At 42.8% G+C, this 27,075-nt stretch overlaps 1 protein-coding gene across 4 annotated transcripts; it reads left to right on the top strand.

The window, feature by feature from the left end:
• Nucleotides 1-9,587: 9,587 nt before the first annotated feature.
• On the top strand, nucleotides 9,588-26,273 carry alkbh6 (alkB homolog 6, nucleotide demethylase). Of its 4 annotated transcripts, none has more exons than XM_080218334.1 (7): nucleotides 9,588-9,650; nucleotides 16,241-16,366; nucleotides 19,645-19,713; nucleotides 21,276-21,336; nucleotides 22,269-22,420; nucleotides 22,624-22,734; nucleotides 25,980-26,273. In XM_080218334.1, exons 2-7 carry the CDS (start codon nucleotides 16,313-16,315, stop codon nucleotides 26,250-26,252), a joined length of 720 nt encoding a protein of 239 aa, XP_080074460.1. In that variant the 5' UTR covers nucleotides 9,588-9,650; nucleotides 16,241-16,312; the 3' UTR covers nucleotides 26,253-26,273. The 4 variants fall into 4 exon arrangements, with proteins under 4 accessions (XP_080074460.1, XP_080074458.1, XP_080074459.1 ...); XM_080218332.1 differs by having other exon boundaries at nucleotides 9,596-9,718; XM_080218333.1 differs by having other exon boundaries at nucleotides 9,596-9,769.
• Nucleotides 26,274-27,075: the final 802 nt, after the last annotated feature.

Below are 27,075 nucleotides of genomic sequence, written 5' to 3'. Positions count from 1 at the left end.
TTTTTGACCTCTGATTCAAAGCTAATTACAACACCATGTGCACTTTTTGTTAACAGCTCTCCAGTGATTCACCCAGGAACAGGAACTTTGTGCACAGGAAGATGACAGGTTTCAGGATCTCAAAGTACTGAATCATGAACAAGTTTCCAGTTAGCTTGTATATGTTAATAATGGGCGTGATACTCAGGGGCTGCTGACTCCAGCCAGGATTCCCGATGGCCTGTTGAATCGAGCATGAGGGCCAAATCGGTGTTCTCACCAGGTGTCAAACTCGCTGCAAGTCTGCCAGTGCCCACAGCGCCTGGCCAGATCAGGTTCTCGTCCAGAGTGGGAGAGAGCCTGATCTCAACTAATTTAAATACATCTGAATACAATTAGTGGGTTGGAAGCCAGGTTCAACAGCCTCCTGGGATACTTCCCAACCCCAGTGGGAAGTCCTGTGGGCACCAATTAGTCTTTTTCATGGCAATTGGGGATCTGGCGCTGTGAATTCTGAGTGGGAGGGCAAGGAGGTAAATACTGCCTCCAACTGTGCCTATGGGCTCCTCTGCTGCCGCTAGGTTGTAGAGATGGGTGGGGATGGGAGGGGTGGGGCGTGGGAAGGGGACCTTGGGGCTCTGCCACAGGATAGGGCTTTCATGGGAAGACATCTCTTTCCTGTCCTGGAACTTGGAAATCACTCTCAGGATGCTGATTTCATGCATTTTCTGGTTAAAATCTTTATTATTGTCAATGTTCTGCAAAACCTTTGAATTGGCTTGGTTTCATTAAAGTCCAATGACCCCTGAACACCCAGAAGCCTTCAATAATCACAGCAGCACTCTATTCTACAGTAGGAATTGCCCTTGGTTGACTTCAGAAGCCCTTGGTGTTACCAGACCTCTGAAATAGTTTGAGTGACAGGAGTTGTCAGTTTCACTATGGAGATCCCCTTGCTTTCTCTCATAAGCCTCAGCTACTCTGAAACCTTTTATAACTGCTTTGATTGACAGAAGCATTCAAATTAATTAGGGAGGTCCCCCTTTCTAGCTTGAACCAGTAGCTGCAGCTCTGAAACCTCTTAGAACTGGTTTGATTGATAGCTCTGGAGCAAATCAAAGAGAGCAGTAGAGTTTGTTTACAAGGAACTGATGGTCCATTAGCTGCTAAAAGCTTCCCTGACTGACAACTCCAAGGCAGATCAAGTAGTTCATTGTTGATACAATCAGTTGACGCTCCATTAAGTCTGAATTGCTTCCTCTTTTCACCACACCTGTTCCGTCTGGCACCATTTTTTTAATACTGTATCTTTTTCCAAGTCTCTGACCCTTCCCAGAAAGCAGATACGCTTTCTAATATCATTTTCTTTCTATTGGCTTTTCTTCATGCCTGCAAAATGAACCCATAAGCTTCATATTACCACTTTGTTCTCTTACTGCTTCTTTTAAAATTCTGCCAAGCCTCAAGACTAAATAGACTGGGTTTTTTAAAATCTTTGAGATAGAAGATGCTGAAGCAAGACTTAAGTGGAATACATAAGATAACAAGGGGGCCTTGGCAGCGCGTCAGTTGAAGGACCAATTTCTAAAAACAGTGGAATCACGTCAGTAGCACTGCCAGCGCCAGCAAGAAACACACCAATTTTCCTGCTAGTGGCACTTAGATTTCATTCAGAAGAATCGCAGCCAATATATACGTGTCTCACCAATGAGGAAAGGTAGTCTATTCAACATAGAGAGACATACCATAGTCACACAGATTAAAAGCAATAGGCTGAAGGATTAAAGGGGAGTCGAGGGGAAATTATATTAACCAGAAAGTTTGGGGGGGGGGGGGGGGGGGAGGAGAAGTTGCAGTAGAGGCAGAAAGCTTCTCAAACATATAGCACATGGTTATCCATTGGAAGTCTGATCTATGGGGCTAAAAACTGAATCACTTGAAGACTGACATGAAGACTATTAATTAAAACACCGGACTCTTTCAACACAATTTTTCTTTCTCCTCATCAATGTTCACCTTCTTAAGAACTGTTCGTAATATTTTGATGTGATTCACTGACACTCTGGGACATTATAACAAAGAACAAAGAACAACCCAGCACGGGAACAGGCCCTTCAGCCCAATGAGCCCGCGCCGCCGCATCACCCTACACCTATTCTACCCTGCGTGTCTACAAATGGAATGGAATTATGAGGGCATAGAGTCCCCATAGTACAGAAGGAAGCCATTTGGCCCATCAAATTTGCACCGACCACATCCCACCCATGCGCTATTCCCATAACCCCACACATTTACCTATTAATCCGCCATACACTCGGGTCAATTTAGCATGGCCAAACTACCTAACCTGCACATCTTTGCAGTGTGGGAGAAAATCGGAGCACCCGGAGGAAACCACACAGATACGGGGAGAACATGCAAACTCTGCAGAAACAGTGACCCAAACTAGGAATTGAACCCGGGTCCCTGACACTGTGAGGCAGCAGTGCTAACCCACTGTGCCATCCATTGTGCCCATTGACATGATAAGGTGATATGCAAAAATGCATGACTTTTTATAATTTTTTTTGGATCATTTTCAGCACTTACGAGTGAGGTATGCATGGGCTGGTATTGGGGTTACTCTCCCTTCCTGTGTGGAGAGTGTTTGCCTTCCAATGATTATAGATTAGAAATTATATGTGTTAATCTATATCTCTCTCTGCTTTATTGTATACAATCTCAAAACCCTAGTGTATTGTGCTACTCTGATGCTCCTGCACAAGGTACAATTTCAGAACTACACCTCATTTTATTATCATGGGTATATGTAAGCAAAAGAACCACTGAGATGCAGTTATCATGGAGAAAACTACAGGTTTGAATCAGTTATGTTACATATTTTAAATGGACATTGCACTGAACATCAATGAGTCTTGCGATGAAGTAAATTTTTGGGTAGAAGTTCAGTTATAGGCTTCAATGATTTTTTTCTGGGTTCTTCCTACAGGAGAGATTGTCAGAGCTGAATCCACAGTTATTACTCAAAACGATTGGTCTCATAAAAGATCTAACATGAAATGCTTCCTGCATTAATGTGAGACTGGGTTATTCTTCCTTCAGTTATTCTGAAAGAAGGAAAAGCAGGAACTGTTCTTGAATGTCAGCAGAACAGCTGATTGCCAATTCGAGAGCCTCATGCACTTGGCCTGTGTGATTCACGTGAGGGCATTTTTTTCAGTGTTAAAGTAATCCCACCTCAGTAGTGCTGCCAGCGCCAGCAGGAAACACACCAATTTTCCTGCTAGTGGCACATTCAGGAGAATCGCAGCCAACATATGCGTGTCTCACCAATGAGGAAAGAATAGCCCATTCAACATAGAGACATACCACAGTCAAGTCTGGCTCCATTTGAAATGTGCATTCTTCCAGCCAAAGGAGAAGGGTTTGCAGTGGGAACCCTGACTGATTTTCCTCACTCCCCCTTCCTCCCCAACCCATGCCACTAACGCCAAGAGGCTCACCAACTACTTCCTAGGTGGAGCTCAATCAACTCAATACAGACTGAGAGTTAAATGACAAATCGTTCTGGTTTGTAGGGTTCAACTGCTTACTGGATGAAGTCAGAATTGCTGACGAACCTGATAGTAAAAGGTGGCACTCTCAGGTGGGGCACAAATTATGTATCAGCTGTGACTCAGTGGGTAGCACACTTCTCCAAGTAGATGGGTGGGGGGGCTGAAGACAAAATTTGGGCTGACACTCTCAATGCAGCGCTAAGGGAATGTTGCACTGTCAGAGGCAACATTCATTTGGATGAGATATTAACCATCATTTGTCTCTTCAGATCCTATAGCACTGCAGTATATGGCTTTGTGGGTGCTTTCAGTGCACAACTTGGCTAATAATGTTTAATACGTTATAGCAGTGACTACACTTCAAAAGCTACACTTGATTGACTGTAAAGAACTTTGGAACACCCTTAGGCCATGAAAGGCACTATACAAATGCAAGATTTCTTTCAGATTAGTTGAAAATCGGAGATCCTGCCTAGAGTCCTGGCATCCATCTGACTTTTGATGAAAATTTGCTGAAAACATTTAATGAAGTCTCCAATTCGAGAGATACAGAAGGAAGTGGGGAAAAATACAAAAGAAACTCAGCCTTTTATGTCTGGTATATAATTTTAGAAATATCTGGACAGCCCACTCAGACTTGAATTAATGATGCCTTTGTGTGTTACAGCCAACATCAACACTTAGTCTGATATTTTGTCTGCAATCACGAAGAGCAGGATCAGAGACAGTGTTTAAAGAATAAAGCTCGACGGATACATTCCTGAAGTATTTTGCTGACATTCAACTCCCATCAGTAACACCTCCACAAATTACCAGGGGATTACATGTTAAACTTGCATTCACCTTCAGACAATAAATATAAAAACACAGAACCTATACATCTGACTTCATCACAGCTCCACCACAAACTAAAAATAATGAATCTTTTCACTGCTGATTTAATATGTATTAGCCAGACCGCACGCCTCTTTCCTAACTGTGTGATGAGGTGTGAATTAAATGTAAGTGATTTTCAGATATCTAATTTATTTTGGAACTATAAAACATGAACAAGGGAGGAGAAGGAAAATGAGTTAGGCAAGAAAGCAGGAAGACAACAGAAAGAAATAGAAGACAGTAATCGAAAGGGGAGTGAAGGAATGAAAGGGTAGAAGAGTAAAAAAATTCAAGAAATGAGATGGAAAGAAATGCTGGCACAAAGAGTGAGAAAAGAAATAGAAGGAGAAGGGGCAGAGCATAGAAGAGGTTGAGATGGATTTAATATTATCTACAAAATACAATCGATTTATAGATCTACCCTCACACCCAAGCTATCAGATATGTAGAATTTAATCTCTCTATTATGTATAATTGTTGGATTTTTCTATTCCTATTAGTTTGCCCATTCAAAATTACAGCAATGCAGAATAAGAAATCCCTGAAATAAACGTTATAATATCTGAGACTGGAATTACAGTATCTAACACTGCATTCTTCTTTTTCTTTCCTTGCTTATTACTACCAACTGCCAAGGTCAAAACTGCAAACACCTTAAAAGCACAAAAGTTAGACTGACACACGCAAATAAATGGAATTATTAAAGTTTCAGAGACACACTGATAGTTCCCAAGTGTTGAGAGATTGTTTCACATTGGAGCATTTTAACCCAACCCTGTTCTGAGCGCGAACAGCTTCTCCCAATCCACTCTGTCTGATCCCCTCATGATTTTGGACATATTCAACAAACTCCCCTTCGCCGTCTTCTCTACAACAATAGTCCCAACTTATTTAATCTATCCTCATAACTGAAGTTTCTCATCCCTGGAATGATTCTTGTAAACCTCTTCTGCACTCTGTCCAAAGAGTTCACATCCCTGCTACAGTGTGGAGCCCAGAACTGGACACAATATTCCAGCTGAGTCTAACTAGTGTCTACATTTAGCTTAACCACCTTGCTCTTTGCTCTGTCCCTGTTAATGAAGCCCAGACACTATATGTTTTATTAACTGATCTCTCCACCTTCAATGATCTATATACATTTACATACTGGTCCCTCTGTTCCTAAACCCCTTAAGAATTTTACCCCTTATTTTATTCTGGGGGGAACATTAACTGCCAAAATCTTAGTGTCCTGCTGATGGCACACCCCTGCTGTGAGTTTCCTGGTGGCAGGGTTCAATGGGAAACTGTGTTGACAATGGTAGGACCATGAGACTGCCTCCCATCATCACAAGACACATGGCATAGGGGAGGAAAATTCACAGCCTTTTGTCAGAACTGGAAATAGTTTGAAATTAACAAGTTTTAGGCAAGTGCAGGAACCTGGTGAGGTGAGGGGATGGCAGATGGGTGAGAAGAAAAGAGAAATTCAAAGATGATGCGGAAGGCAAGGGTCAAATGACAAAATTGGTGATGGTGCAGGATATTTGGGTGGCATAGTGGTTCAATTCCAGCCTCGGGTGACTGTGTGTAGAGTCTGCATGTTCTTCCTGTGTCTGCATGGGTTTCCTCCAAGTGCTCTGGTTTCCTCCCAGTCCAAAGGTGTGCGGGTTAGGTTGATTGGCCATGCTAAATTGTCCCTTAGTGTCAGATGGATTAGCAGGGTAAATGCATGGGGTCATAGGGATAGAGCCTGGTGGGATTGTTATCAGTGCATACTCAATGGGTCAAATGGCCTCATTCTACACTGTACAAAATCTATGATAATCATTTTACCCCTTATTTTAGATTGTCTATGATCTTCCTACAAAATGCATCAGCTCAATACCTCTCTGCATTGAATATCATCTGCCATCTATTTGCCCACTCCTCCAACTTGTCTACGTCCTTCTGAAGTTCTTCATTGTCCTCTCCAGAATTTACAATATTTCCAAGTTTTTGTATCATCTGCTAACCCTGCACACCAAGATCTAGATCATTAATATATATTCAGAAAAACGAGGTTCCCAATTCCGGACCTCAGGAAATGCCACTACAAACATGCATCCAGCCTGGAAAATATCCATTCACCATTACTCTCTGCTTCCTATTATTCAGCCAACTTTGTATCCATGATGCTACTGTCCCTATTATTCCATGAATTGTACCTTTTCTCACAAGGCTTTTGTGTCGCACTGTATCAAATGCCTTTTGAAAGTCCACATACACCACATCAACAGCATTAATCTCATTGACCCTTTCTGTTACCTCCTCAAAAAATTCAAGGAATTTAGTTAAACATAATTTTCCCTTTAGAAATCCATGTTTACACTGGTTGTGGCTAGAATAAATGCAGGAGGACAGGGCTAGCAAGAGGTTAGACACAGTGCTACAGCAGATAGCACTGGTGCCTCACAGTACCAGGGACCCGAGTTCAATTCCTGCCTTGGGTGACTGACTGTGTGGAGTTTCAATGGTCTCTCTGTGTCTGTGTGCGTTTCTCCAGGTGCTCCCATTTCCTCTCATAGTTCAAAGATGTGTAGATTAGGTGGATTAGCCATGTTAAATGTGTAAGGTTGTGGGAATAGGGCAGGGAGGCAAACCTGGGTAAGATATTCTTTCAGAGAGTCCAATGGCCACATTCTGCACTGCAGGGATTCTGCAGTTCTAGGATAAGGGGTAAAGAGAAAGTCTCTGGCTAGCAGATTTAGAGGTGTGAACCCAGGATCTGCTTATGACATCCAACCTGAGATACTGTTGTAAAAGATACCCATAATAAGACTTTCTGGGAACTAAAATATCTAATACAGTGACATGTATCAATTTAGAAAGACTAACATATTGGATCAAATGGAATGCTGTAGTGGAGAGGGATTGTGTTTTTTTTAATGAAGGATATGCTATTCTAACCAAATGACCTCCTTTATCTGTGATCATTGATGGGATAGCGATCCATGGAGGCAATTTTAACTTAACTCTCAGGGTGGGGAAACCCAGAGAATTGAGTGGAACACTGAGTCTAGTAAGAAACAAACATTATATGCAATCCTGACAATTTCCTAACTTATAGTTTAGGCTAAAATTGTTCCCCAATCCCTGAACTACAATTATATTTAACTCAATTTTATAGTTTGATACCAGTTTCTTCTCTAACCACCCTTGAAGGCAGTGATGTTGAGTGGGGAATGGACTGGTGGTTATTCTTCAAGTGACTGCCTGTGGGCTGTTCCACCACAAGAACATCAATCCTGCTCTCATTTAATCCATACATGTACTTTTTTTTGAGTTATCTGGATCAGGAGCAAGAGCTTTGACTGATTTTCATTCCCTCCACATCTAGTGTAGTTTAGGTATGATAAAGTCAACTCTGACGATTCTTAGTGGCATCTGACTGTGATCAGCCAACTCAGCTTTTGGGGCCACACTACACTATCCACTTACAAAGACTGGCTAGTGGGAGGTGGCAATCAGCTTGAGTTTTAATTTACAGAGATTTGCTAAACAACCATTTCAATGATTCGATTTACTGGAAATCTCCCATTGTAACACAGAACTAGCTCATTTAACCCCTCGATGCTATTCCATTATACAATTAGATCAAGACTGAACTGTACCTCAACTCTATTTAAGTGTCCTGGTTCCGTAACTCATCAAGACAGCTCCACAGAATGAAGATCAAACAATGCCAGTATCATAGAGAACAATAATGGCAAAATGTAGCTCTGAGGTGACAAACTTGTTTTTTTATATGCTCCTCCTATGAAGGGGGAGTGGGGTTGTTTTGCCTGGCATTGAAAAGTGCAGGGCACCACAGGCCCCAAACCTTGCCCTATCTCACTCTCTCTGGGACACATATAATGATATGCTGCTTGGTATGAACTGAAGCTTATTTTATATAGTTGCAAATTCTCCGTAAGTTCAAGTGCTTCTGCATAAATGGGTGCATTTTACTTTGGTTTTAGTGTTATTTCTAGTAAGGCAGTGCCCCCTACTGCACGCTAGACTTGAGTCAGCCTCTTACAAAACAAATACACTAAAAAAGGTGATAGAAGTTAGAGATGACCAAATTAATTCAAAGGAGCAGGATACTGTAACTGTTGAAGGCAGACAACAATTTACTGTTTTTTTAATTCTCAGTGATGGTATAGCATCTCTCCTCCCCATCTTTGTCTGAAATCTCCTCTACCCTTGATATTTCCTTATATTTTCTAAATTCTGATCCTCTGATTTGATTTGTCACATTAGTATACAGTGGAAAGTATTGTTTTTGCGCACTATATAGACAAAGCATACCATATCTGCCCGTTGAAGTGGTGGAGGCTGCCTCACTAAATATTTTTAAGACACGGGTTGATGGGTTTTTGATAAAAGAGGGGATTAAGGGTTCTGGGGAGAGGGCGGGAATGTGGAACTGAGCCACGACAGATCAGCCATGATCTTATTGAATGGCGGGGCAGTCTCGAAGGGCTAGATGGCCTACTCCTGCTCCTATTTCTTATGTTCTTATACATAGAGAAGGAAAAGAGAGAGAGTGAACAGTATTAGCTGGGGTGCAGAGAAAGATCAACTTAATGCAAGGTAAATCTATTCAAAATGTACGAGTTTGACTGATTGGCCATGGTAAATTGGCCTTTAGCGTCGGGGGATTAGCAGGTGAGGTTATGGCAATAAGGCCTGTATGGGATTATTATTGGTGCAGGGTTAATGGGCTGAATGGCCGCCGTCGGGATTCTATGAATCATTTGTACATTTTATCAAACGCCTGCTTAAAATCCAAAAGTGATAAAACTCTAGTAAGATACAGAGTTATAGGTAAGCCTAGTAGGTAGAGATGTTTGGCGCAACTAGTGGGCCGAAAGGCCTGTTCGTGCGGTACTTTTTCTAAGTTCTAAAATTAGCTTGCAGTTCTGCAAGTGGGAACCTCTATTGAACTGGTAGGTGTAATTGCAATCTACTTTTCAGCCTAGCTATGGGGCAGCAGTGGGATTCAACTGCCAGCTCGGTTTGCTCTTGATGCCTTTTCCCTTTCAGGACAGTCGAGGAGGGGCAAATGTTTAGGTCCCGCCCACCGGACCGTCTCTCATTGGCTAACCCGTTGCCAGGAGACGCTGTCCTGCCATTAATTGGCCAGATCTTATGTCAATCAAGAGCATTGACGCCGCCTGCCCACCACCCCGCAGCTTTGCCGCCTCAATGCGGCAACCGACCTGTTCTGAAGTCGGTCTTTTTTTCATTTCTGTCTTTTAAATCTGCGCTTGTTTCTCAGAGTTGCCAAGGGGAGGCTTGTGAGTGTCTCCGGTCGGTGTTGGGAACCGTTTCAAATATAAATTACCCGTGTACGTTAGGGATTTTTACACAGGTGGGGGATTGGCAATATTGGAATATTTTTAACCGCGTCTTTTGAGGACTGAATTTGGGAGTAGGTTTTAAACTTGCCGAAGTGGTGCCCTTCGGTCTTCGCCTGGCTTCTGCATTCCTGGACACGCCTCCTGCATATGTTGGCAGCTCCTCAGAGCGCCCCCTCTTTCCCCCTCCTAATCGCGCTCCGGCCGTTGGGGTTTGAATACCGTCGCATGTGCCAGCTGTTCCTTCCAATCAGGGCTGGCCTTTTTCCCGCGCTTTCTTAGCCCCGGTGTTGCGGCCGTTGGATTTTGAATGATCAGCGCCGGCCCGCCCATCAGCAGGTGGGGGGCGGGCCTGTCGCTGTATAACACTGGGGTACAGTACTGGTGGGGACCAGTCTGTCACTGTAAACACTAGAGTACAATACTGGTGGGGACGGGTTTGTCACTGTAAGACTGGGATACAGTACTGGTGGGGACGGGTTTATCACTGTAACACTGGGGTACAAAACTGGTGGGGACCTGTCTGTCACTGTAAACACTAGAGTACAGTACTGGTGGGGACGAGTTTGTCACTGTAACAATGGGATACAGTACTGGTTGGGGCCAGTCTGTCACTGTTTGGGTACAATACTGGTGGGGACCAGTCTGTCACTGTATAACACTAGAGTACAGTACTGGTGGGGACGGGTTTGTCACTGTATAACACTGGTGTACAGTGCTGGTGGGGATGGGTCTGTCGCTGTATAACACTGGGGTACAGTACTGGTGGGGACCAGTCTGTCACTATGGGTACAATACTGATGGGGACCAGTCTGTCACTGTATAACACTGGTGTACAGTACTGGTGGGGATCAGTCTGTCACTGTATAGGTACAGTACTGGTGGGGACCAGTCTGTCACTGTATAACACTAGAGTACAGTACTGGTGGGGACGGGTTTGTCACTGTATAACACTGGTGTACAGTACTGGTGGAGACGGGTTTGTCACTGTAACACTGGGGTACAGTACTGGTTGGGGCCAGTCTGTCACTGTATAACACTAGAGTACAGTACTGGTGGGTACGGGTTTGTCACTGTATAACACTGGTGTACAGTGCTGGTGGGGATGGGTCTGTCGCTGTATAACACTGGGGTACAGTACTGGTGGGGACCAGTCTGTCACTATGGGTACAATACTGATGGGGACCAGTCTGTCACTGTATAACACTGGTGTACAGTACTGGTGGGGTTCAGTCTGTCACTGTATAGGTACAGTACTGGTGGGGACCAGTCTGTCACTGTATAGGTACAGTACTGGTGAGGACCAGTCTGTCACTGTATAACACTAGAGTACAGTACTGGTGGACGGGTTTGTCACTGTATAACACTGGTGTACAGTACTGGTGGGGACCAGTGTGTCACTGTATAACACTGGGGTACAGTACTGGTGGGGACCAGTCTTTAATTGTATAACACTAAAGTACAGTACTGGTGGGGACAGGTTTGTCACTCTATAACATTGGTGTACAGTGCTGGTGGGGACGGGTCTGTCACTGTAACACTGGGGTACAGTACTGGTGGGGACCAGTCTGTCACTGTATAACACTAGAGTACAGTACTGGTGGGGACGGGTTTGTCACTGTATAACATTGGTGTACAGAAATGGTGGGGATGGGTCTGTCACTGTGTAACACTGGGGCAGAGTACTGGTGGGAATGGGTCTGTCACTGTATAACACTAGAGTACAGTACTGGTGGGGACCAGTCTGTCACTGTACAACACTGGCGTACAGTACTGGTGGGGACGGGTCTGTCACAGTATAACACTGGGGCAGAGTACTGGTGGGAATGGGTCTGTCACTGTATAACACTGGGGTACAGTACTGGTGGGGACTAGTCTCACTGTATAGCACTGGAGTACAGTACTGGTGGGGACTGGTCTGTCACTGTATAACACCGGGGTACAGTACTGGTGGGGACTGGTCTGTCACTGTATAACACTGGAGTACACTACTGGTGGGGATGGGTTTGTCACTGTATAACACTGGCGTACAGTACTGGTGGGGACGGGTTTGTCACTATATAACACTGGGGCAGAGTACTGGTGGGAATGGGTCTGTCACTGTTTTACACTGGGGTACAGTACTGGTGGGGACGGATCTGTCACTATATAACACTGGGGCAGTGTATTGGTGGAGACAAGGTGCCTGGTATAGTAAGTGTAGCAATATTTGGGTTTGTTTATTAGCATTCCGAAGGAAGGTTTTGTAATTTTTTTCTGTACATTGTTGTTATCTGAGGATTGTATACATTTAGCACTAACCGTCATTGTACCAGGGGCGCTGACACGTTTAGACCCAAGAAAAACATGATGCAACATGTCCCTGTTTCCCTCAGTCTGATCTGATTTATTATTGTCACATAGAACATTACAACGCAGTACAGGCCCTTCACCCTCAATGTTGCGCTGACCTGTGAAAACCAATCTAAAGCGCATCTAACCTACACTATTCCAATATCATCCATATGTTTATCCAATGACTATTTAAATGGCCTTAATGTTGGCAAATCCACTACTGTTGCAGCCAGGGCATTCCACGCTCTTACTACTCTGAGTAAAGAACCTACGTCTGACATCTGTCCTATATCTATCACCCCTCAATTTAAAGCTATGTACCCTTGTGCTAGCCATCACCATCCGAGGAAAAAGGCTCTCACTATAACCATATCTAATCCTCTGATCATATGCCTTTATTAAGTCACCTCTTAACCTTCTCTCTAACGAAAACAACCTCCAAGCCCCTCAGCTTTCCTTATAAGACCTTCCCATCATACAGGCAACATCCTGATAAATCTCCTCTGCACCCTTTGACTAAAAGAAAGTCTTGAGAAAAATATGAAAATATTGGTTAAGTAAATGTCAAAGCTAACTATCCACCCAAACATCTTTATTATGGGGCGGCACAGTGGTTAGCACTGCTGCCTCACAACGCCAGGGGCCCAGGTTCGATTCCTGGCTTAGATGACTGTTTGTGTGGAGTTTGCACATTCTCCCTGTGTCTGTGTGGGTTTCCTCCCAGTGCTCTGGTTTCCTCCCACAGTCCAAAGATGTGCAGGTTAGGGTGTTTGGCCATGCTAAATTGCCTATTAGTGCAAGGGGGATTAGCAGGATAAATAAGTGGGGCTGTGGGGATAGGGGCTGGGTGAGATTGTGGTCGGTACAGACTCAATGGACCAAATGGTCTACTTCTGCACTGTAGAATTTCTGTGTTTCTATCTGCTAGAATCTGTCTGTCTTGGATTAGTCTCTTCAGCCCATAATCAAGAGCTCCAAGTTTCTAAGTGTCCAGACCATGAGCAACCTGCCCTGGTCCCTCCATGCTGACGCTATAGTTAAGAAAGCCCACCAACACCTCTACTTTCTCAAAAAGCTAAGAAAATTTGGCATGTCCACTATGATTGTCACCAGTTTTTATAGATGCAGCAGATTCATCACAGCCTGTTTATTGATCCTGCTCTGTTTAAGACCACAAGAAACTACAAAGGGTTATGAACGTAGCCCAGCCCATCATGCAAACCAGCCTTCCATCCATTGACTCTGTCTATACTTCCCGCTGCCTTAGCAAAGCAACCAGCATAATTAAGAACCCCATGTACCCCGGACATTCTTCCATTTCCAGTTGGGAAAAAGATACACAAGTCTGAAAATACATACCAGTGACTCAAGAACAGCTTCTTCCCTGCTGCTATCAGACTTTTGAATGGACCTATCATATATTAAGCTGATCTTTCTCTTCACCTTATCTGTAACTGCAACACTATCCTGCACCCTCTCCTTTCCATGTGCTCTATGAACGGCATGCTTTGTCTGTGTAGTGTACAAGAAACAAGACTTTTCACTGTATCCTGATACGTGTGACAGTAATAAATCAAATAAAATGGTAAACCATGGAGTAGAGAAATTTTAAAAAAGGTTGGGAGAGGGGGAGGGATGAGAACAGGTCATCACTGTGAAAGCTGGGTTCGGAAGACTGCAAAGAAGCATGTGTTGGAATTTTGGAGTCAGCCATCATTGCTGCTATTTGAAAGCTCTGGGCTCATGTTCCTTAAATGACCAATTCATGAACTTCCTTTATGACAATTCTGGGAAGTATTTTTTTTTAGAAAAAAAATGAAAGGAAGACTTAGCATCTGATCTGATTTGATTTATTATTGTCACATGTATTGACATACAGTGAAAAGCACTGTTTCTTGTGCACTATATAGACAAAGCATACCGTTCATAGAGAAGGAAAGGAGAGAGTGCAGAATGTAGTGTTACAGTCATAGCTAGGATATAGAGAAAAATCAACTTAATGCAAGGTAGGTCTGTTCAATAGTCTGACAGCAGCAGGGAAGAAGCTGTTCTTGAATCAATTGGTACGTGGCCTCAAACTTTTGTGTCTTTTTCCTGAAGGAAGAAGGTGGAAGAGAGAATGTCTGGGTCCTTAATTATACTGGCTGCCTTGCTGAGGCAGTGGGAAGTGCAGACAGAGTTAATGGATGGGAGGCTGGTTTGTATGATGGGTTAGACTACATTCATGACCTTTTGTAGTTTCTTGCGGTTTTGTGCAGAGTAGGAGCCATACCAAGCAGTGATACAACCAGAAAGAATGCTTTCTATGGTGCATCTGTAAAAGTTGGTGAGACATGCTAAATACTAATCCATAACTAACGCTCTACCCAAAGACTAATTTTAACTCAAGACCACGGTGTTAAACTCCGAGCCTGCCAATGAATTATTTAAACTGAATTTGCTGCTATATGCAAATGTGGCAGCCAATTTGTGCATAAGTGAATATACAAACAGTAAATGAGATATTGAGCCCTGATGAACGGTCGTCCTGACTAGAAACATTAGCTCTATTCTCACTCAGTCAATACTGTCAGACCTGCTGAGATTTTCCAGCATCTTCTGTTTTTGTTTCAAATTCAAGCATCTGCAGTATTGGTTGGGCAGCAGGATAATGTTGCTATATTTTCCAAGTAATGTATTTTACGGCCAGCAGGCAGGGCCTCAGTCTAACATCTCATCTGAAAAACTCTGGATGATATAACTTCTTTCTTGAATATTTTGCTTAAATGTTTGATTTTATAATGGTCTTTGACTATCTAATTGGGGTGGACCGTACCATTTTACATCACCAGAATGACATAATGTGAGTCCCCAAATTGTAATTATTTTCGTCAGTAGTATAAATCCAAGTTGACATTCAGTGGGAACGTTACACAGGAACTGGATTCTCTGATCAATATATTTAAGGGGCTTTCCATCAGAGATCACTAGATGATGGTCAGCAGTGTATTTTTCTCATTAGCTCAGATTGCTAAAACTTAATTCATTGATTTTTCTGAATAGAAATAGTCATTCTGCCTATTGTACCTGTGCCAATTCATCTGATCCCATTAACACTGGCCTTTTAAATGTTTGTTTTCAATTATTTATCTACTTAGTGTCTGTTATGAATTCTGCTTCTGCCACTTTTGATGAGACATTCCATATCCTAACAGTTTGCTCAAAATACTTCATTTGTTTTTACTTAATGTTATACCCTTAACTGAGCAACCTTAAAAACCCCAGATAATTTTAAATATGTTTATCTCTTATGATCTTCTTTGCTGTAGTGTGTAATCAAAAGAACCCTAAATTCAGGATTAATAACCCTAAAATAAAACCTAATTAATAAAACTAATGAATAATCAGGAGTTATGGGGAAAAGGCAGGAGAATGGGGATGAGAAAAATGTCAGCCATGATTGAATGGTGGAGCAGACTCGATGGGACTTAACTCTGCTCCAATGTCTTATGGTCTCTTCAGTCTGTCCTTGTAATTAACCCCAACTTGAGCTGGAATCAGCTACCTTAACAGGTCCAGGGAAAAGAGCTTTAAGTTGATATTTGACAGGCCTCTGGAAAGGGGTGTGTTGGTGCACTTTCATATATAAAGGAAAATGCACTTTTTGGAGAGCTCCTAGCTGTTTGAAGCAGTGTGACAATTGTGTGTGGGAGAGCTAACTATATGGGTGAGTGCTTCCTGCAAAATAAGACCAAAGTCTTTAACTATGGTTTGCATTTCATTGTACTTCCCCCTATTAGCTAAACACAGTCGTATTAATGGGCTCCACAATGAGATTTGTGGAACTCCTCTTGCATTGAGTACATGTAATTGCCTTTAGGAGTAAACATAATGGCTGGAATTTTACTGGCACGCCCGCCCCAATTCCAGGGACAGGCTCGTCTTGGAGAACAGCATTCTTCATTGGCCTCGGGCAGGATCGTGTAAACGTTGGGCAGACATGCCGGTAAAATTCCACCCAATGAAGCAACAAATATCCTAAAAGGGATTTGCGAGACTTTTTGACCTGTTTTGAAATTAGGAGATTATCTAAATATGTTTAATTGGTTCCTAATCTCATCTTCTAATGTTTCTTTTATTTTTATAAAGCCACAGTGTAGCTGTTCATGACCTTGAGCAATGTAGAAGAAGGGACATCCACGTCATTGGTTTGAACTTGGCATGGACGCTCAGAACTGTAAGCCTCGTGAGTTGAAGCCTCACTACGTGGATCAGGTTAGTGTATGGGTGAGAGAGTAAGGGGCATTCACAGCCTCTACATATGTTGGTCTCAATAAGTTTACCATATCATTTGCATTTAGCCTCAAGTCCATGGTCCAGCTGAATGTACGGGATGCAGTTCAGTATTGTTCTGTGCCCCGTCAAACTAATATAAGGGAAACTGGTAGAGGCAAGATCATACCTCCTTCTGTTTTACAACTGAAAGGGTTGTGTGATTCTCTCTTTTCTTCCCTTTTGCAGGGGAGTGTCTGACCTCCACTTAGCAATGAGTACCTTAAAAAGGAATATATTTCAGTAAGGCGTTTGACAAAGTCCCTCATGGTAGGTTGGTAGAAAAGATTAAGGCTCATGGGATACAAGGCCAGGTATCTAGATGAGTTGAGAACTGGCTTGCTAAGAGGAGACAGAGAGTAGTAGTGGAGGGGTCCTTTTCTAGCTGGAGGTCTGTCACTAGTGGTGTGCACAGTAAAAAGTCTGACAACACTAGGTTTAAGTCCAACCGATTTATTTGATAGTAAACTCACTAGCTTTCGAGGTTTCCCTCTTCTTCAGGTGAATGGAGCGTTCTGGCCTCAGACAGAGCATATAAAGCACAGACAGTTTACAGATTACTGATCAGAATGCAAATCTTTACACCTAACCTGCTGTTCAAGTCCTAAAATGGCCGACAATGTGAGTGGAAGGAGCACTGATCACAGGTTAACGAGATGTGTATTGTCTCCAGACAGTACAGTAAGTGAGGTTTTGCAAACCCAGGCAAGTCACAGGGGTTATAGATAGTGCGACATGAACCCAAGATCCCTGTTGAGACTGTCCTCATGTGTGCGGAACTTGGCTATCAGTCTCTGCTCAGCGACTCTGCGCTGACGTGTGTCATGAAGGCCGCCTTGGAGAATGCTTACCCAAAGGTCAGAGGCTGAATGCCCATGACCACTGAAGTGTTCGCCAACAGGAAGGGAACAGTCTTGCCTGGTGATTGTCGAGCAACAATCAAATAAATAGGTTGGACTTAAACCTGGTGTTGTCAGACTTTTTACTGTGTTTACCCCAGTCCAACACCGGCATATCCACATCATGACGAGTGGTGTGCCGCAGGGCTCAGTACTGGGACTTCATCTCTTTGTAGTATATATAAATGACTTGGAAGAGGGAGTAAGTGGTGTGATCAGCAAATTTGCAGATGACACTAAGACGGCTGGATTGGTGGGCAGTGAGGAGCAGTGTCTGGCAGTACAACGGGATATTGATAGGCTGGTATAATGGGCAGATATATGGCAAATGGAGTTTAATCCGGATAAATGTGAGGTGATGCATTTTGGCCAGAATAATGTAGGGGGGAGTTATATGATAAAGGGTAAGCCTATAAAGAGTATAGAAACGCAGCGAGACCTGGGGGTGCAAGTGCACAAGTCTTTGAAGGTGGCAGTACAAGTGGAGAAGGTTGTGAAGAAAGCCTATGGTATGTTAGCCTTTATAGGAAGGGGTATAGAGTATAAGCTGGAGTCTAATGTTGCAGTTGTATAGAACGTTGGTTAGGCCGCATTGAGAGTACTGCGTCCAGTTCTGATCGCCTTACTACCGGAAGGACGTGGAGACTCTGGAGAGAGTGCAGAGGAGGTTTACCAGGATGTTTCCTGGTATGGAAGGACTGGGTTATGAGGAAAGATTGAAGAAATTGGAGCTCTTTTCCCTTGAAAGACGGCGACTGAGGGGGGATCTAATAGAGGTATATAAGATTATGAAGGGTATAGATAGAGTAAACAGAGGTAAGCTATTTCCTATGATAGAGACATATAGGACAAGGGGCCATGGACTTAAGGTGAGGGGGAGAGGTATAACACAGATATTAGAGGGAGGTTTTTCACACAGAGGGTAGTGGGGGTATGGAATGCTCTGCCAAGTAAGGTGGTGGAGGCAGGCACGCTGGAGTTTAAGAGTAACTTAGACAGGCACATGAGTGGGTTGGAGATGGGAGGATAAAGGAGCTTGTTTTAAATAAGGTTCATTAGCATTGGGACGTCCCTGGTAATGTAAAAGGATGTGGTATGATAATGTTTTTCTCTTTTCATTCACAGTTTTTAAGTCGGTCTGCCTTGTCCAACGAGGGGCATACACACGATGGGTCGTACTTAGGCTGCTCTTGAATGTTCAAGAGTAGCCTAATGCTTCATGTCGTTAGTGTGTGTTTAAACTGGACCAGGTGCTGGGCAACACGACAGCTCAGTGACTACCACTGTTTGCTGTGCAGACACATGGATTTGGGCCAGTGTCTGTGGGAGTTTGTGCATTCTCCCCGTGCTTGTGTAGGTTTTCTCCGGGTGCTCCGGTTTCCTCCCGCACTCCAAAGATGTGCTATTAGGCTGATTGGAGGTAATAAATTGTCCCTAAATTAGTTTCCCTCAATGTGGAATGCCATAAACAAGAGATAAGGGTCATGGGTGGAGGGTGGACTGGTAATGTTAAAGTGGCGGCGCGGGCTCGTTGGGCTGAAGGGCCTGTTTCCCGGGCTGTTTTTGTTCTTTGTTCTTATTTGAGAGGAAAAGTGTACTGATTTGAATGACAACAAAATCACTGTCATGGGAGCTTGATTAATGTACAGATTGTAGTCATTCAAACACAGTGCTGACCGCTATCTTCTCAGAGTAACCAAAAACGAGCAACTTTAGAGTTTATTAGTGTCACAAATAAAGCTTACACTAACACTGCATTGCAATTACTGTGAAATTCTCCTCATCGCCACACTCCTGCGCTTGTTCAGGTACACTGGGGGAGAACTTAGCACAGCCAATGCACCTAACCAGCATGTCTTTCAGACAGTGGGAGGAAACCCATGCAGACATGGGGAGAATGTGCAGACTCCATACAGGCAGTGACCCAGGCTGGGAATTGAACTCGAGTTCCTGGCACTGTGAGGCAGTAGTGCTAGTCACTGTGCCACCCCAACCCTGTAATGCTACCCAGATCCTATGATTTCTTTTATTGACATACCCTATGATTTAACCACTAGCCAGTATTAGTTATGTCAACATTAGCCAAACTGAAGTACTAACCCATTGAGGCGTATAGGGAGACTAGTTCAATTCAAGCTTGTTATTGTTTCCATCATTCTCTGTTAAATCATTTTGACTGTATGCTTCATTTATTAGTGTAGAAAATAAATATCTAAATATGTGTGGGGAGTTTGTGTATTACTTAATGCAGTCAAGCTAATGTTCTGGTAACCTGTGTCTCGTGCTAATTAAATTGAGGTATTGTTTTGGATCCTTCTTTAGGCTCCAGCTACTGTGTATTACATCCCCAACTTTATCACTGCTTCAGAAGAAAATTACCTTCTACAGCAGGTATGTGACTGCACTTTAATTCGAAGAATCATAGAAACCCTACAGTGCAGGAAGAGGCCATTTGGCCCATTGAATCTGCACTGACCACAATCCCACCCAGGCCCTACCCCCATATCCCTACATATTTAACTGCTTATCCCTCTAAGCTACACATCTCAGGACACTAAAGGACAATTTTTAGCGTAGCCAATCAGCCTGACTGCACATCTTTGGACTGTGGGAGGAAACTGGAGCACCCGGAGGAAACCCACGCAGACACAGGGAGAACATGCAAACTCCACACAGACAGTGACCCAAGCCAGGAATCGACGCAGGTCCTTGGAGCTGTGAAGCAGCAGTGCTTTACCATGCTTCATCACAATAATTGATTTGGAGAGTAAATGCAGAGAGACCTCTTGATAACAACAGTTTTATTTGACTGCACGGGGCAGCATGGTGGCACAGTGGTTAGCACTGCCATCTCACAGCACCAGGGACCTGGGTTCGATTCCTGGCTTGAGTTACTCTGTGTGGAGTTTGCACATTCCCCCTGTGTCTACATGGGTTTCCTCCCACGTGCAAAGATGTGCAGGTAAGGTGTATTGGCCATGCTAAATTGCCCCTTAGTGTCAGGGGGACTGGCTAGGGTTACGGGGATAGGGCTTGGGTGGAATTGTGGTCAGTGCAGACTCGATGGGCTGAGTAGCCTCCTCCTGCACTGTAGGATTCTATGATTAGATGCAAAGGCTGAGGATTCCCACTAGCACTTGACATTAGTGGTTATTCGTCATGTGTAAGACCAGTGTTGCAGGCCTTTAACCTTTGAGGGCTGTTTTCACTTGGTATTGTACATGCCTTTCCTAGCAGATGTTCTGGGAAATTAAAGGTTCTCAGGCTATTGCAGTTCCCCCATTGTCAGAGTGCTGAGATCAGCCAAATTTGCACTAGCCAAAAAATTATGTTCACAACTTCGATACCTCATAGAAACCAAATGAATTGATCCAGAAAGAAACACAATTTGTTGATAAATATCGTCCTTGGTACTGATCTTGCATGGTCTCTAGCGAGACTGGAGGTAAAATTTATTTTTTAAGTCATTCTGCAGTAATTTGCTATTTTTTAACCCATAATAAACAATGTAACAAAATTGCATCAATTACATGTTCAGGCTAATAAATGACCCACAAACCTCATTCCTGTTTTGAGGTTGTGCCCAGGTAAAAGTTCAGCTCCACCTTACCTGAAGTAGCCTGAGAACTGTGAAGAAACCTGTCTCCCTAGGTGGAAGGGTGGCATGGAATTTTTGAGACAGGTTTTAGTGGATCTAAAGAAAAATAGAATCATAGAGTACTACAATGCAGAAGAGGCCCTTCAGCCCATTGAGTCTGCACCGATGCAGGAAATGCCCTGACTTACCCACCTAATCCCACTTGCCAGCACTTGATCCATAACCTTGTTACTACAAATAGGTGCATCATCTCGATTTTTTGGTGTTGTGATACAGTTGGTCTCAAATTATTTGGATGTCTTGACTAGTTGAGAAAGTTGTGGTTTTTGATTGTTCCTCATGTGTGATTTTACAGGTTTACAACTCACCCAAACCCAAATGGACTCAGTTGTCAGGAAGGAGACTGCAGAACTGGGGTGAGTGCAGATCTGAGTGATGAAGCCATTATGCAGAAACCCCATCCCGATTTTATATACAAGGTGGGGGGAGGGTGATGCAATATCCCCTATTAAAGCTAACAAGATGTACTACTGTCTTTGCATTGAAGCTTTTGAAACAACATTGTACAAGTAACATAGGGATATACATTGATTGCAAATGTGTGGATTTCAAAATAAAATTGTACTTTAAATGTTCTATCCTGGAAGCTGATACTGGGATATCTGGGCCAGCAGCCTCTGATACCTTCCCCAAGTTTCTCTATGTGTGAGCTTTGATAGTGAGGTATATAAAATACTCAACAGGATTGATAAAGTAAATGTTAACGAAACGTTCCCCATTCTAGAACACTGTAGGACAACAGGTCATAGTTGTAGAGTAAGAGGGGAGAGGTTCAAGACAGAGATAAGGAGAAGCTGCTTCTCACAGAGGGTTGTGAATCTATAGAACTCATTGTCTCAGAGTGCAGTGGATGCAGAATGAATCAGTGGATCAGGAAATAGATGAATAAATATTTGACCAAAAGCGGGATAAAGGGCGATGGGGAAAAGTCAGGGAAGTGGGGTTAGGATGAGATGCAGATCAGCCATGATCATAGAGAATGGCAGAGCTGGCTCAAAGGGCTGAATTGCCTACTGTTGCTCCTAATTGCTTTGTTCCTCTGTGAGAGGTGATATGGAGTTTTTTCAACATTCACTGTCCTTTGAGCTCCTCTGAGATTCAAAATCCCTGTCTTACAAATTTCCCTCTTTCAATTTGTGATCTAAGATCAGTGACAATGTAGCAGTGTTCTAAGAGTCAACCTGTGGGGGAGTCAGTGTCTTGAGAGAATGAGGGGAAGAAAAGAAAATTGGAATTGAAATTGGCACAGTTGTGTTTATATTTACTCAGTTTTCCTGATATCCTGCAGGTGGTTTACCTCACTCAAAGGGAATGCTTACTGAGAGACTGCCTGACTGGCTGGACAAGTATGCCAAGAAAATCTCATCCTTGGGACTTTTTGAAGGAAAAGTTGCTAATCATGTGTTGGTGAATGAGTACAACCCTGGTGAAGGAATAATGGTATTGGTGTAATTCAATAATAATTATTTGTTTCTCTTTGTTTCTCACTCTCACCCTCCTTTCCTTCACCCTGCTCTTCATACCATTGTAACTTTTGCTAAAAATTTAAGATGTACCCTAAATGAAGGAAAAAACAGGTGAATGTAACAATTCTAGTTAAAGTTACCAAGCTTTTGAGTGAAATCAGTCTCTTGTCTTTATAGCCTCATGAGGACGGGCCTTTATACTTTCCAACAGTAACCACAATCAATCTTGGATCTCAAACTCTATTAGATTTCTACCGCCCCATTGAGAAAGAGGATGAAGAGAAAGAGGTTAGTAATCTAGTCCTCACTTATACATTGTGGACATGTTTTTAAAAAACTACAAAGACAGTTTTGTTCTTTCTTATGCCATTTCCCATTAATTTGATCTTATGACAGGAATGATGTTGGAGGCAGTTGTGCAACATGATCCAGCAAATGGCATAGGAGTTACTAAAGTTCCTGTAGAGGAAGAGTTCTCCTAGATACCTCTGATGGTATAATTACTGATACGTGGCCCTTGCAATGTAGTCATCATCTTGTTACTAGATGGGTGAATTTTCAGCCATCTTGACAGAGTAGCAATCATTGCTGGCCTCAGCTTAATGCTGTCTAGGACAGGGAAAGCCCTGCCTGGAAAATGAAAACAATACATGTATGGAAACTTTATGAGTAAAGTCAACCTACCATTCAGCTCTCACGGTTCATATGTGACAGCAGAGTAATTAACGCATATATAATGACAAGATATCAGCCAGATCGCATACGTGCCACAGAGGTATGGCAAGGATCGAATCACTCAGTTCTTAGAATTGTCTAAAAGGAAAATCATAGAGTGCAGAAAGAACCCGTTCGGCCCATTGAGTCTGCAGCGACTCTCCCATTGTGTCTTGGTAACTCTACCAAGTTATCTATACTGCTAATCGTCCCAACCTATACATCCTGGGTTACTAAGGGGCAATTAGCACGGCCAGTTCACCTAACCTGCACATCTTTGGACTGTGGGAGGAAACCGGAACACCTGGAGGAAACCCATGCAGACACGGGGAGAAGGTGCAAATTCCACACAGTCACCCAAGGCCGGAATTGAACCTGGGTCCTTGGTGCTGTGGGAATGCAGTGCTAACCATTGTGCCGACCCTAAAATTAACAATGAAAGTACCATTTACAGCATTTCTTTAATTATAAAATTGGCAATACAGAAAACTCACTCAGCCCATCTTGTCAATATTGGTTCCAGCCCTACAAATGGAGCAATCTATTTCTCTGGCATTTTGCTGCATTCTTTCGGGTATTTATTCAGTTACATTTTAAATTATGTTGTAATCTCTAACTTGGTAGCCAATAGTGGTAAAGCATTCCAAATTCTAATAACTCTCAACATGAAAAATGTTCTTCAAACTCTCCTTCAATTGATTTTGTAAAACAGGAAGAAATCTTGTTGTTGAACAATAACAGAAATATGCTGTTTTCCCTTCCCTAATTGCCCTTGAACTGAGTGGCTAGATAGGCCTTTCCAGAGAGAGTCAATACATTGCTGTAGCTCTGGAGTCACATGTAGGCCAGACCAGGTGATGATGGCAGATTTCTTTCCCAAAGGACATTAGTGAACCAGATGGTTTTTACAACAATTAATGATAGTTTCATGTCACCATGGACTAGTTTACATTTGCAGATTTTTTAATTAATAGAATTTAAATTCCACCAACTGCAATATAAACATTTGAACTGGTGTCCCAAAAGGATTAGCTGAGGTCTCTGGATCACTAGCCCAGTGGCATTACCACAACGCTGTTTCCTTTTCTTTCTGGGTATGATGTTCAACAGCTGCCTTCCTGAATCCTCCTCCAAGTTGCATTGTTTCAAGAGTAAGCTGTTGCCAATACTTTGCATTAACTTAGGGCTGTCATGCTATCCAGTGCCTTGCTTGAGAGCCACTTGATGAAGATTTCAGCAAGGACTGAGCTGGCCAATGAATTGAAGTGCAAGTAAACAGTCTTGATGACAAAAGCTCATCAGGGCAAGGATACCAAGGTTATAAACAGTAGTTCAGCCTAACAGTGCCCAGAGAAAGGGATGGAGTCAGTGGCTAAAAAATTAAGTTTGTGGTGGGGAGTGAAGACACTGGCTTCAGTCTTTCCAATATATAATTAGAGGAAATTTCCATCCAATACCTGCTATCAGACGAGCAGCTTGACAAATTAGAGACCATGAAAGGATTGAGCGGGGTGGTGCTAAGCTAAATTGGGTGTCCGTGTGCAAAAGGGCCTGTCATCACTTTTGAATAGTGTTGCTGAGGAGCAGCTCATAAATGACAAATAGCAGGGATCAAGGATCGATCTTCAGGGCACTTCAGTGCTAATAGCCCAGTAGGAGGATAAACCATTGTTGAAATTCTCTAGCTAGAACGATAGATAAATATCCAGTTGGATAATGGAGGAGAAGTGTTGGAGGAAAACGATGTGGTGAACCAAGTCAAAGGCTGTAGAAAGGCCAAGAAGAATGAGGAGAGATAGCTCACATGGTTAGAGTCCAATAGCATGTCATTTGGAACCTCTACCACTTAGAAGAACAAGAGTATCAGGTTCATGGGAACAAATTCACTTCCAAGTCAAGTATCACCCTGTTTGGGAATATATTGTCATTGCTTCATCATTCCTTAGAAATCCTGAAACTACTGACCTAACAACACTTATCCCTTTCTCAAAGGCAATTAGATTTGGGTGACAATCAAGTACAAGAATCCAAATTATGTTCTGTTGTGTGCCTAGAGTTACTGAGGCCAATTGTAATGGGAAGATGTTCAGAGCTACATAGGTTGTTGATTAACAATTGCACTGTCATATTAAGTGAGCAATATTTATCAGATCATATATATTTATTTGTTTTAATTAAAAATTAAGAACTTAGTGGCTTCATACTGAACTACTTGATTCTAAGAGATATTTCAATTAGCATCAATTTACTCTGATCACTGCAGTGGTTCCTAATGGGTACGTGTGCCAATTTAGATGAGATTAGGATTGGATTTGGCTGGGTTGTTTACCATATTAGAATAGTTAGTATGCATTGTCTTCCAAGGTTGCAATCTTTTAAAACCACCAAAATTCGTGCAAGTCGAATTTTCTTTATCGAATGGGGCGATTCTTTGAAGATCACCTGCCAGCTTTCCTCACCTGTTAGCTTTCCCTTCTTAGCTCAGCCAGTGGTTCATGTTAATTTATTCAGCGAACAACTGAGCCTGCAGATCAGGTAGACCTCCAATTGCATTCCTCATTCAGCTGAAGTTGTTGCCTCTGATTTCTATTTGCAATCCCTGTTGAAATGATTTAACCTGTTAAGTCAACATCCTGTCTCATACATGAATATTGACTGCTTGGATGAAAAACGGGATGACTGTCAGTGGTGCCAGAAATATATCAAAGAGAAAGTCAATGTTTTAGAAATGGAAGAAGATCGGAGAGAAACATTTGGGAAAATAAATTAAGTTTTCTCCAAATGAGACCTTGCATAACTCCTTCCCTACCATTTTCCAGGTTTATTTTCCTCAGACTGAGGAGAACCGTTACTTTCTGTCTCTTCTCCTTGAGCCACGTAGCCTCTTGGTGCTGCAGGATGACATGTATGTGAAGTATCTGCATGGCATAAGGCCAGTGATGGAGGACATTGTCACAGAGAAGGTCGCTAATCTGAAATTGTGCAACACAAAACCCGGGACTGTTTTAAGAAGAACTACAAGAATATCCTTGACAATTCGTTATGTGCCAAAGGTTTTAAAAACTACCATACTGCTGGGGAGGAAGAAATAAAATTCTCTGTTTTGAATATGTTGTGCTGTATGCTACTGGATTCCTTATTTGGCTCCCTCCCATCTTTCCACCTAAAAATGTGGAACTATTTCTTGGCAAATAGTTCCATAGATGTGCCTCTGTGATGTTCCTAAATTGAATGGAATTCCTCAAAGACACGATGAAAATGAGTGCTGTCAGATTAATTAATTGTGAAAGGAATCAAAGGTAGTGTGATTGTGCTCCATACTCAGTGTCCAGATGTAGAATCCTTGCACATGGCTCACTGAACCAAGAGCAAGAGCTTCTTCCCCACTTCCTCCGATCTCCATTGCCCCTTTCTTGGGTGGTGAAACCAAGAACAGTGCCAATACTGCTAAAATTAGCTTGCTAAGCACAGGTTGGGATTAAACCTGAAGCCTTTCTGGAATATGTTGCCAATTTCCACAGCACACAAGCCTGTGTTTCAGGTGATTCATGCACTGTTTGGAATTGCTGAAATGGAAAAGTTACATAACTGTCCCAGTCTCCTGAGTTTTAGAATGATTTTAGTGAACCGTTATAACACACTGCCCCAGTTACTATTATACCCCTTTCTTGAATTGTACGTTATGACCTATTCAGTTATTGCATTCTGTAATACAGGTTCAATTCTTGCCTTGGATAACTGTTTGCACATTCTCCCTGTGTCCGCGTGGGTTTCCTCCAGGTGATCCAGTTTCCTCCCACACTCCAAAGATGTGCAGTTAGGTGGATTGCTTATGCTAAATTGCCCCATAGTGTTTTAAGATGTGGAGGTTAGGTGGATTGGCCATACTAAACTTGTGGGAAAAGGACAGAGGGG

Source organism: Carcharhinus amblyrhynchos, unplaced genomic scaffold, assembly GCF_965287045.1.
Source record: "Carcharhinus amblyrhynchos unplaced genomic scaffold, sCarAmb.v2.hapA scaffold_37, whole genome shotgun sequence".
Lineage (NCBI taxonomy): Eukaryota > Metazoa > Chordata > Chondrichthyes > Carcharhiniformes > Carcharhinidae > Carcharhinus > Carcharhinus amblyrhynchos.
This window is presented reverse-complemented; position numbering and strand designations above follow the sequence as displayed.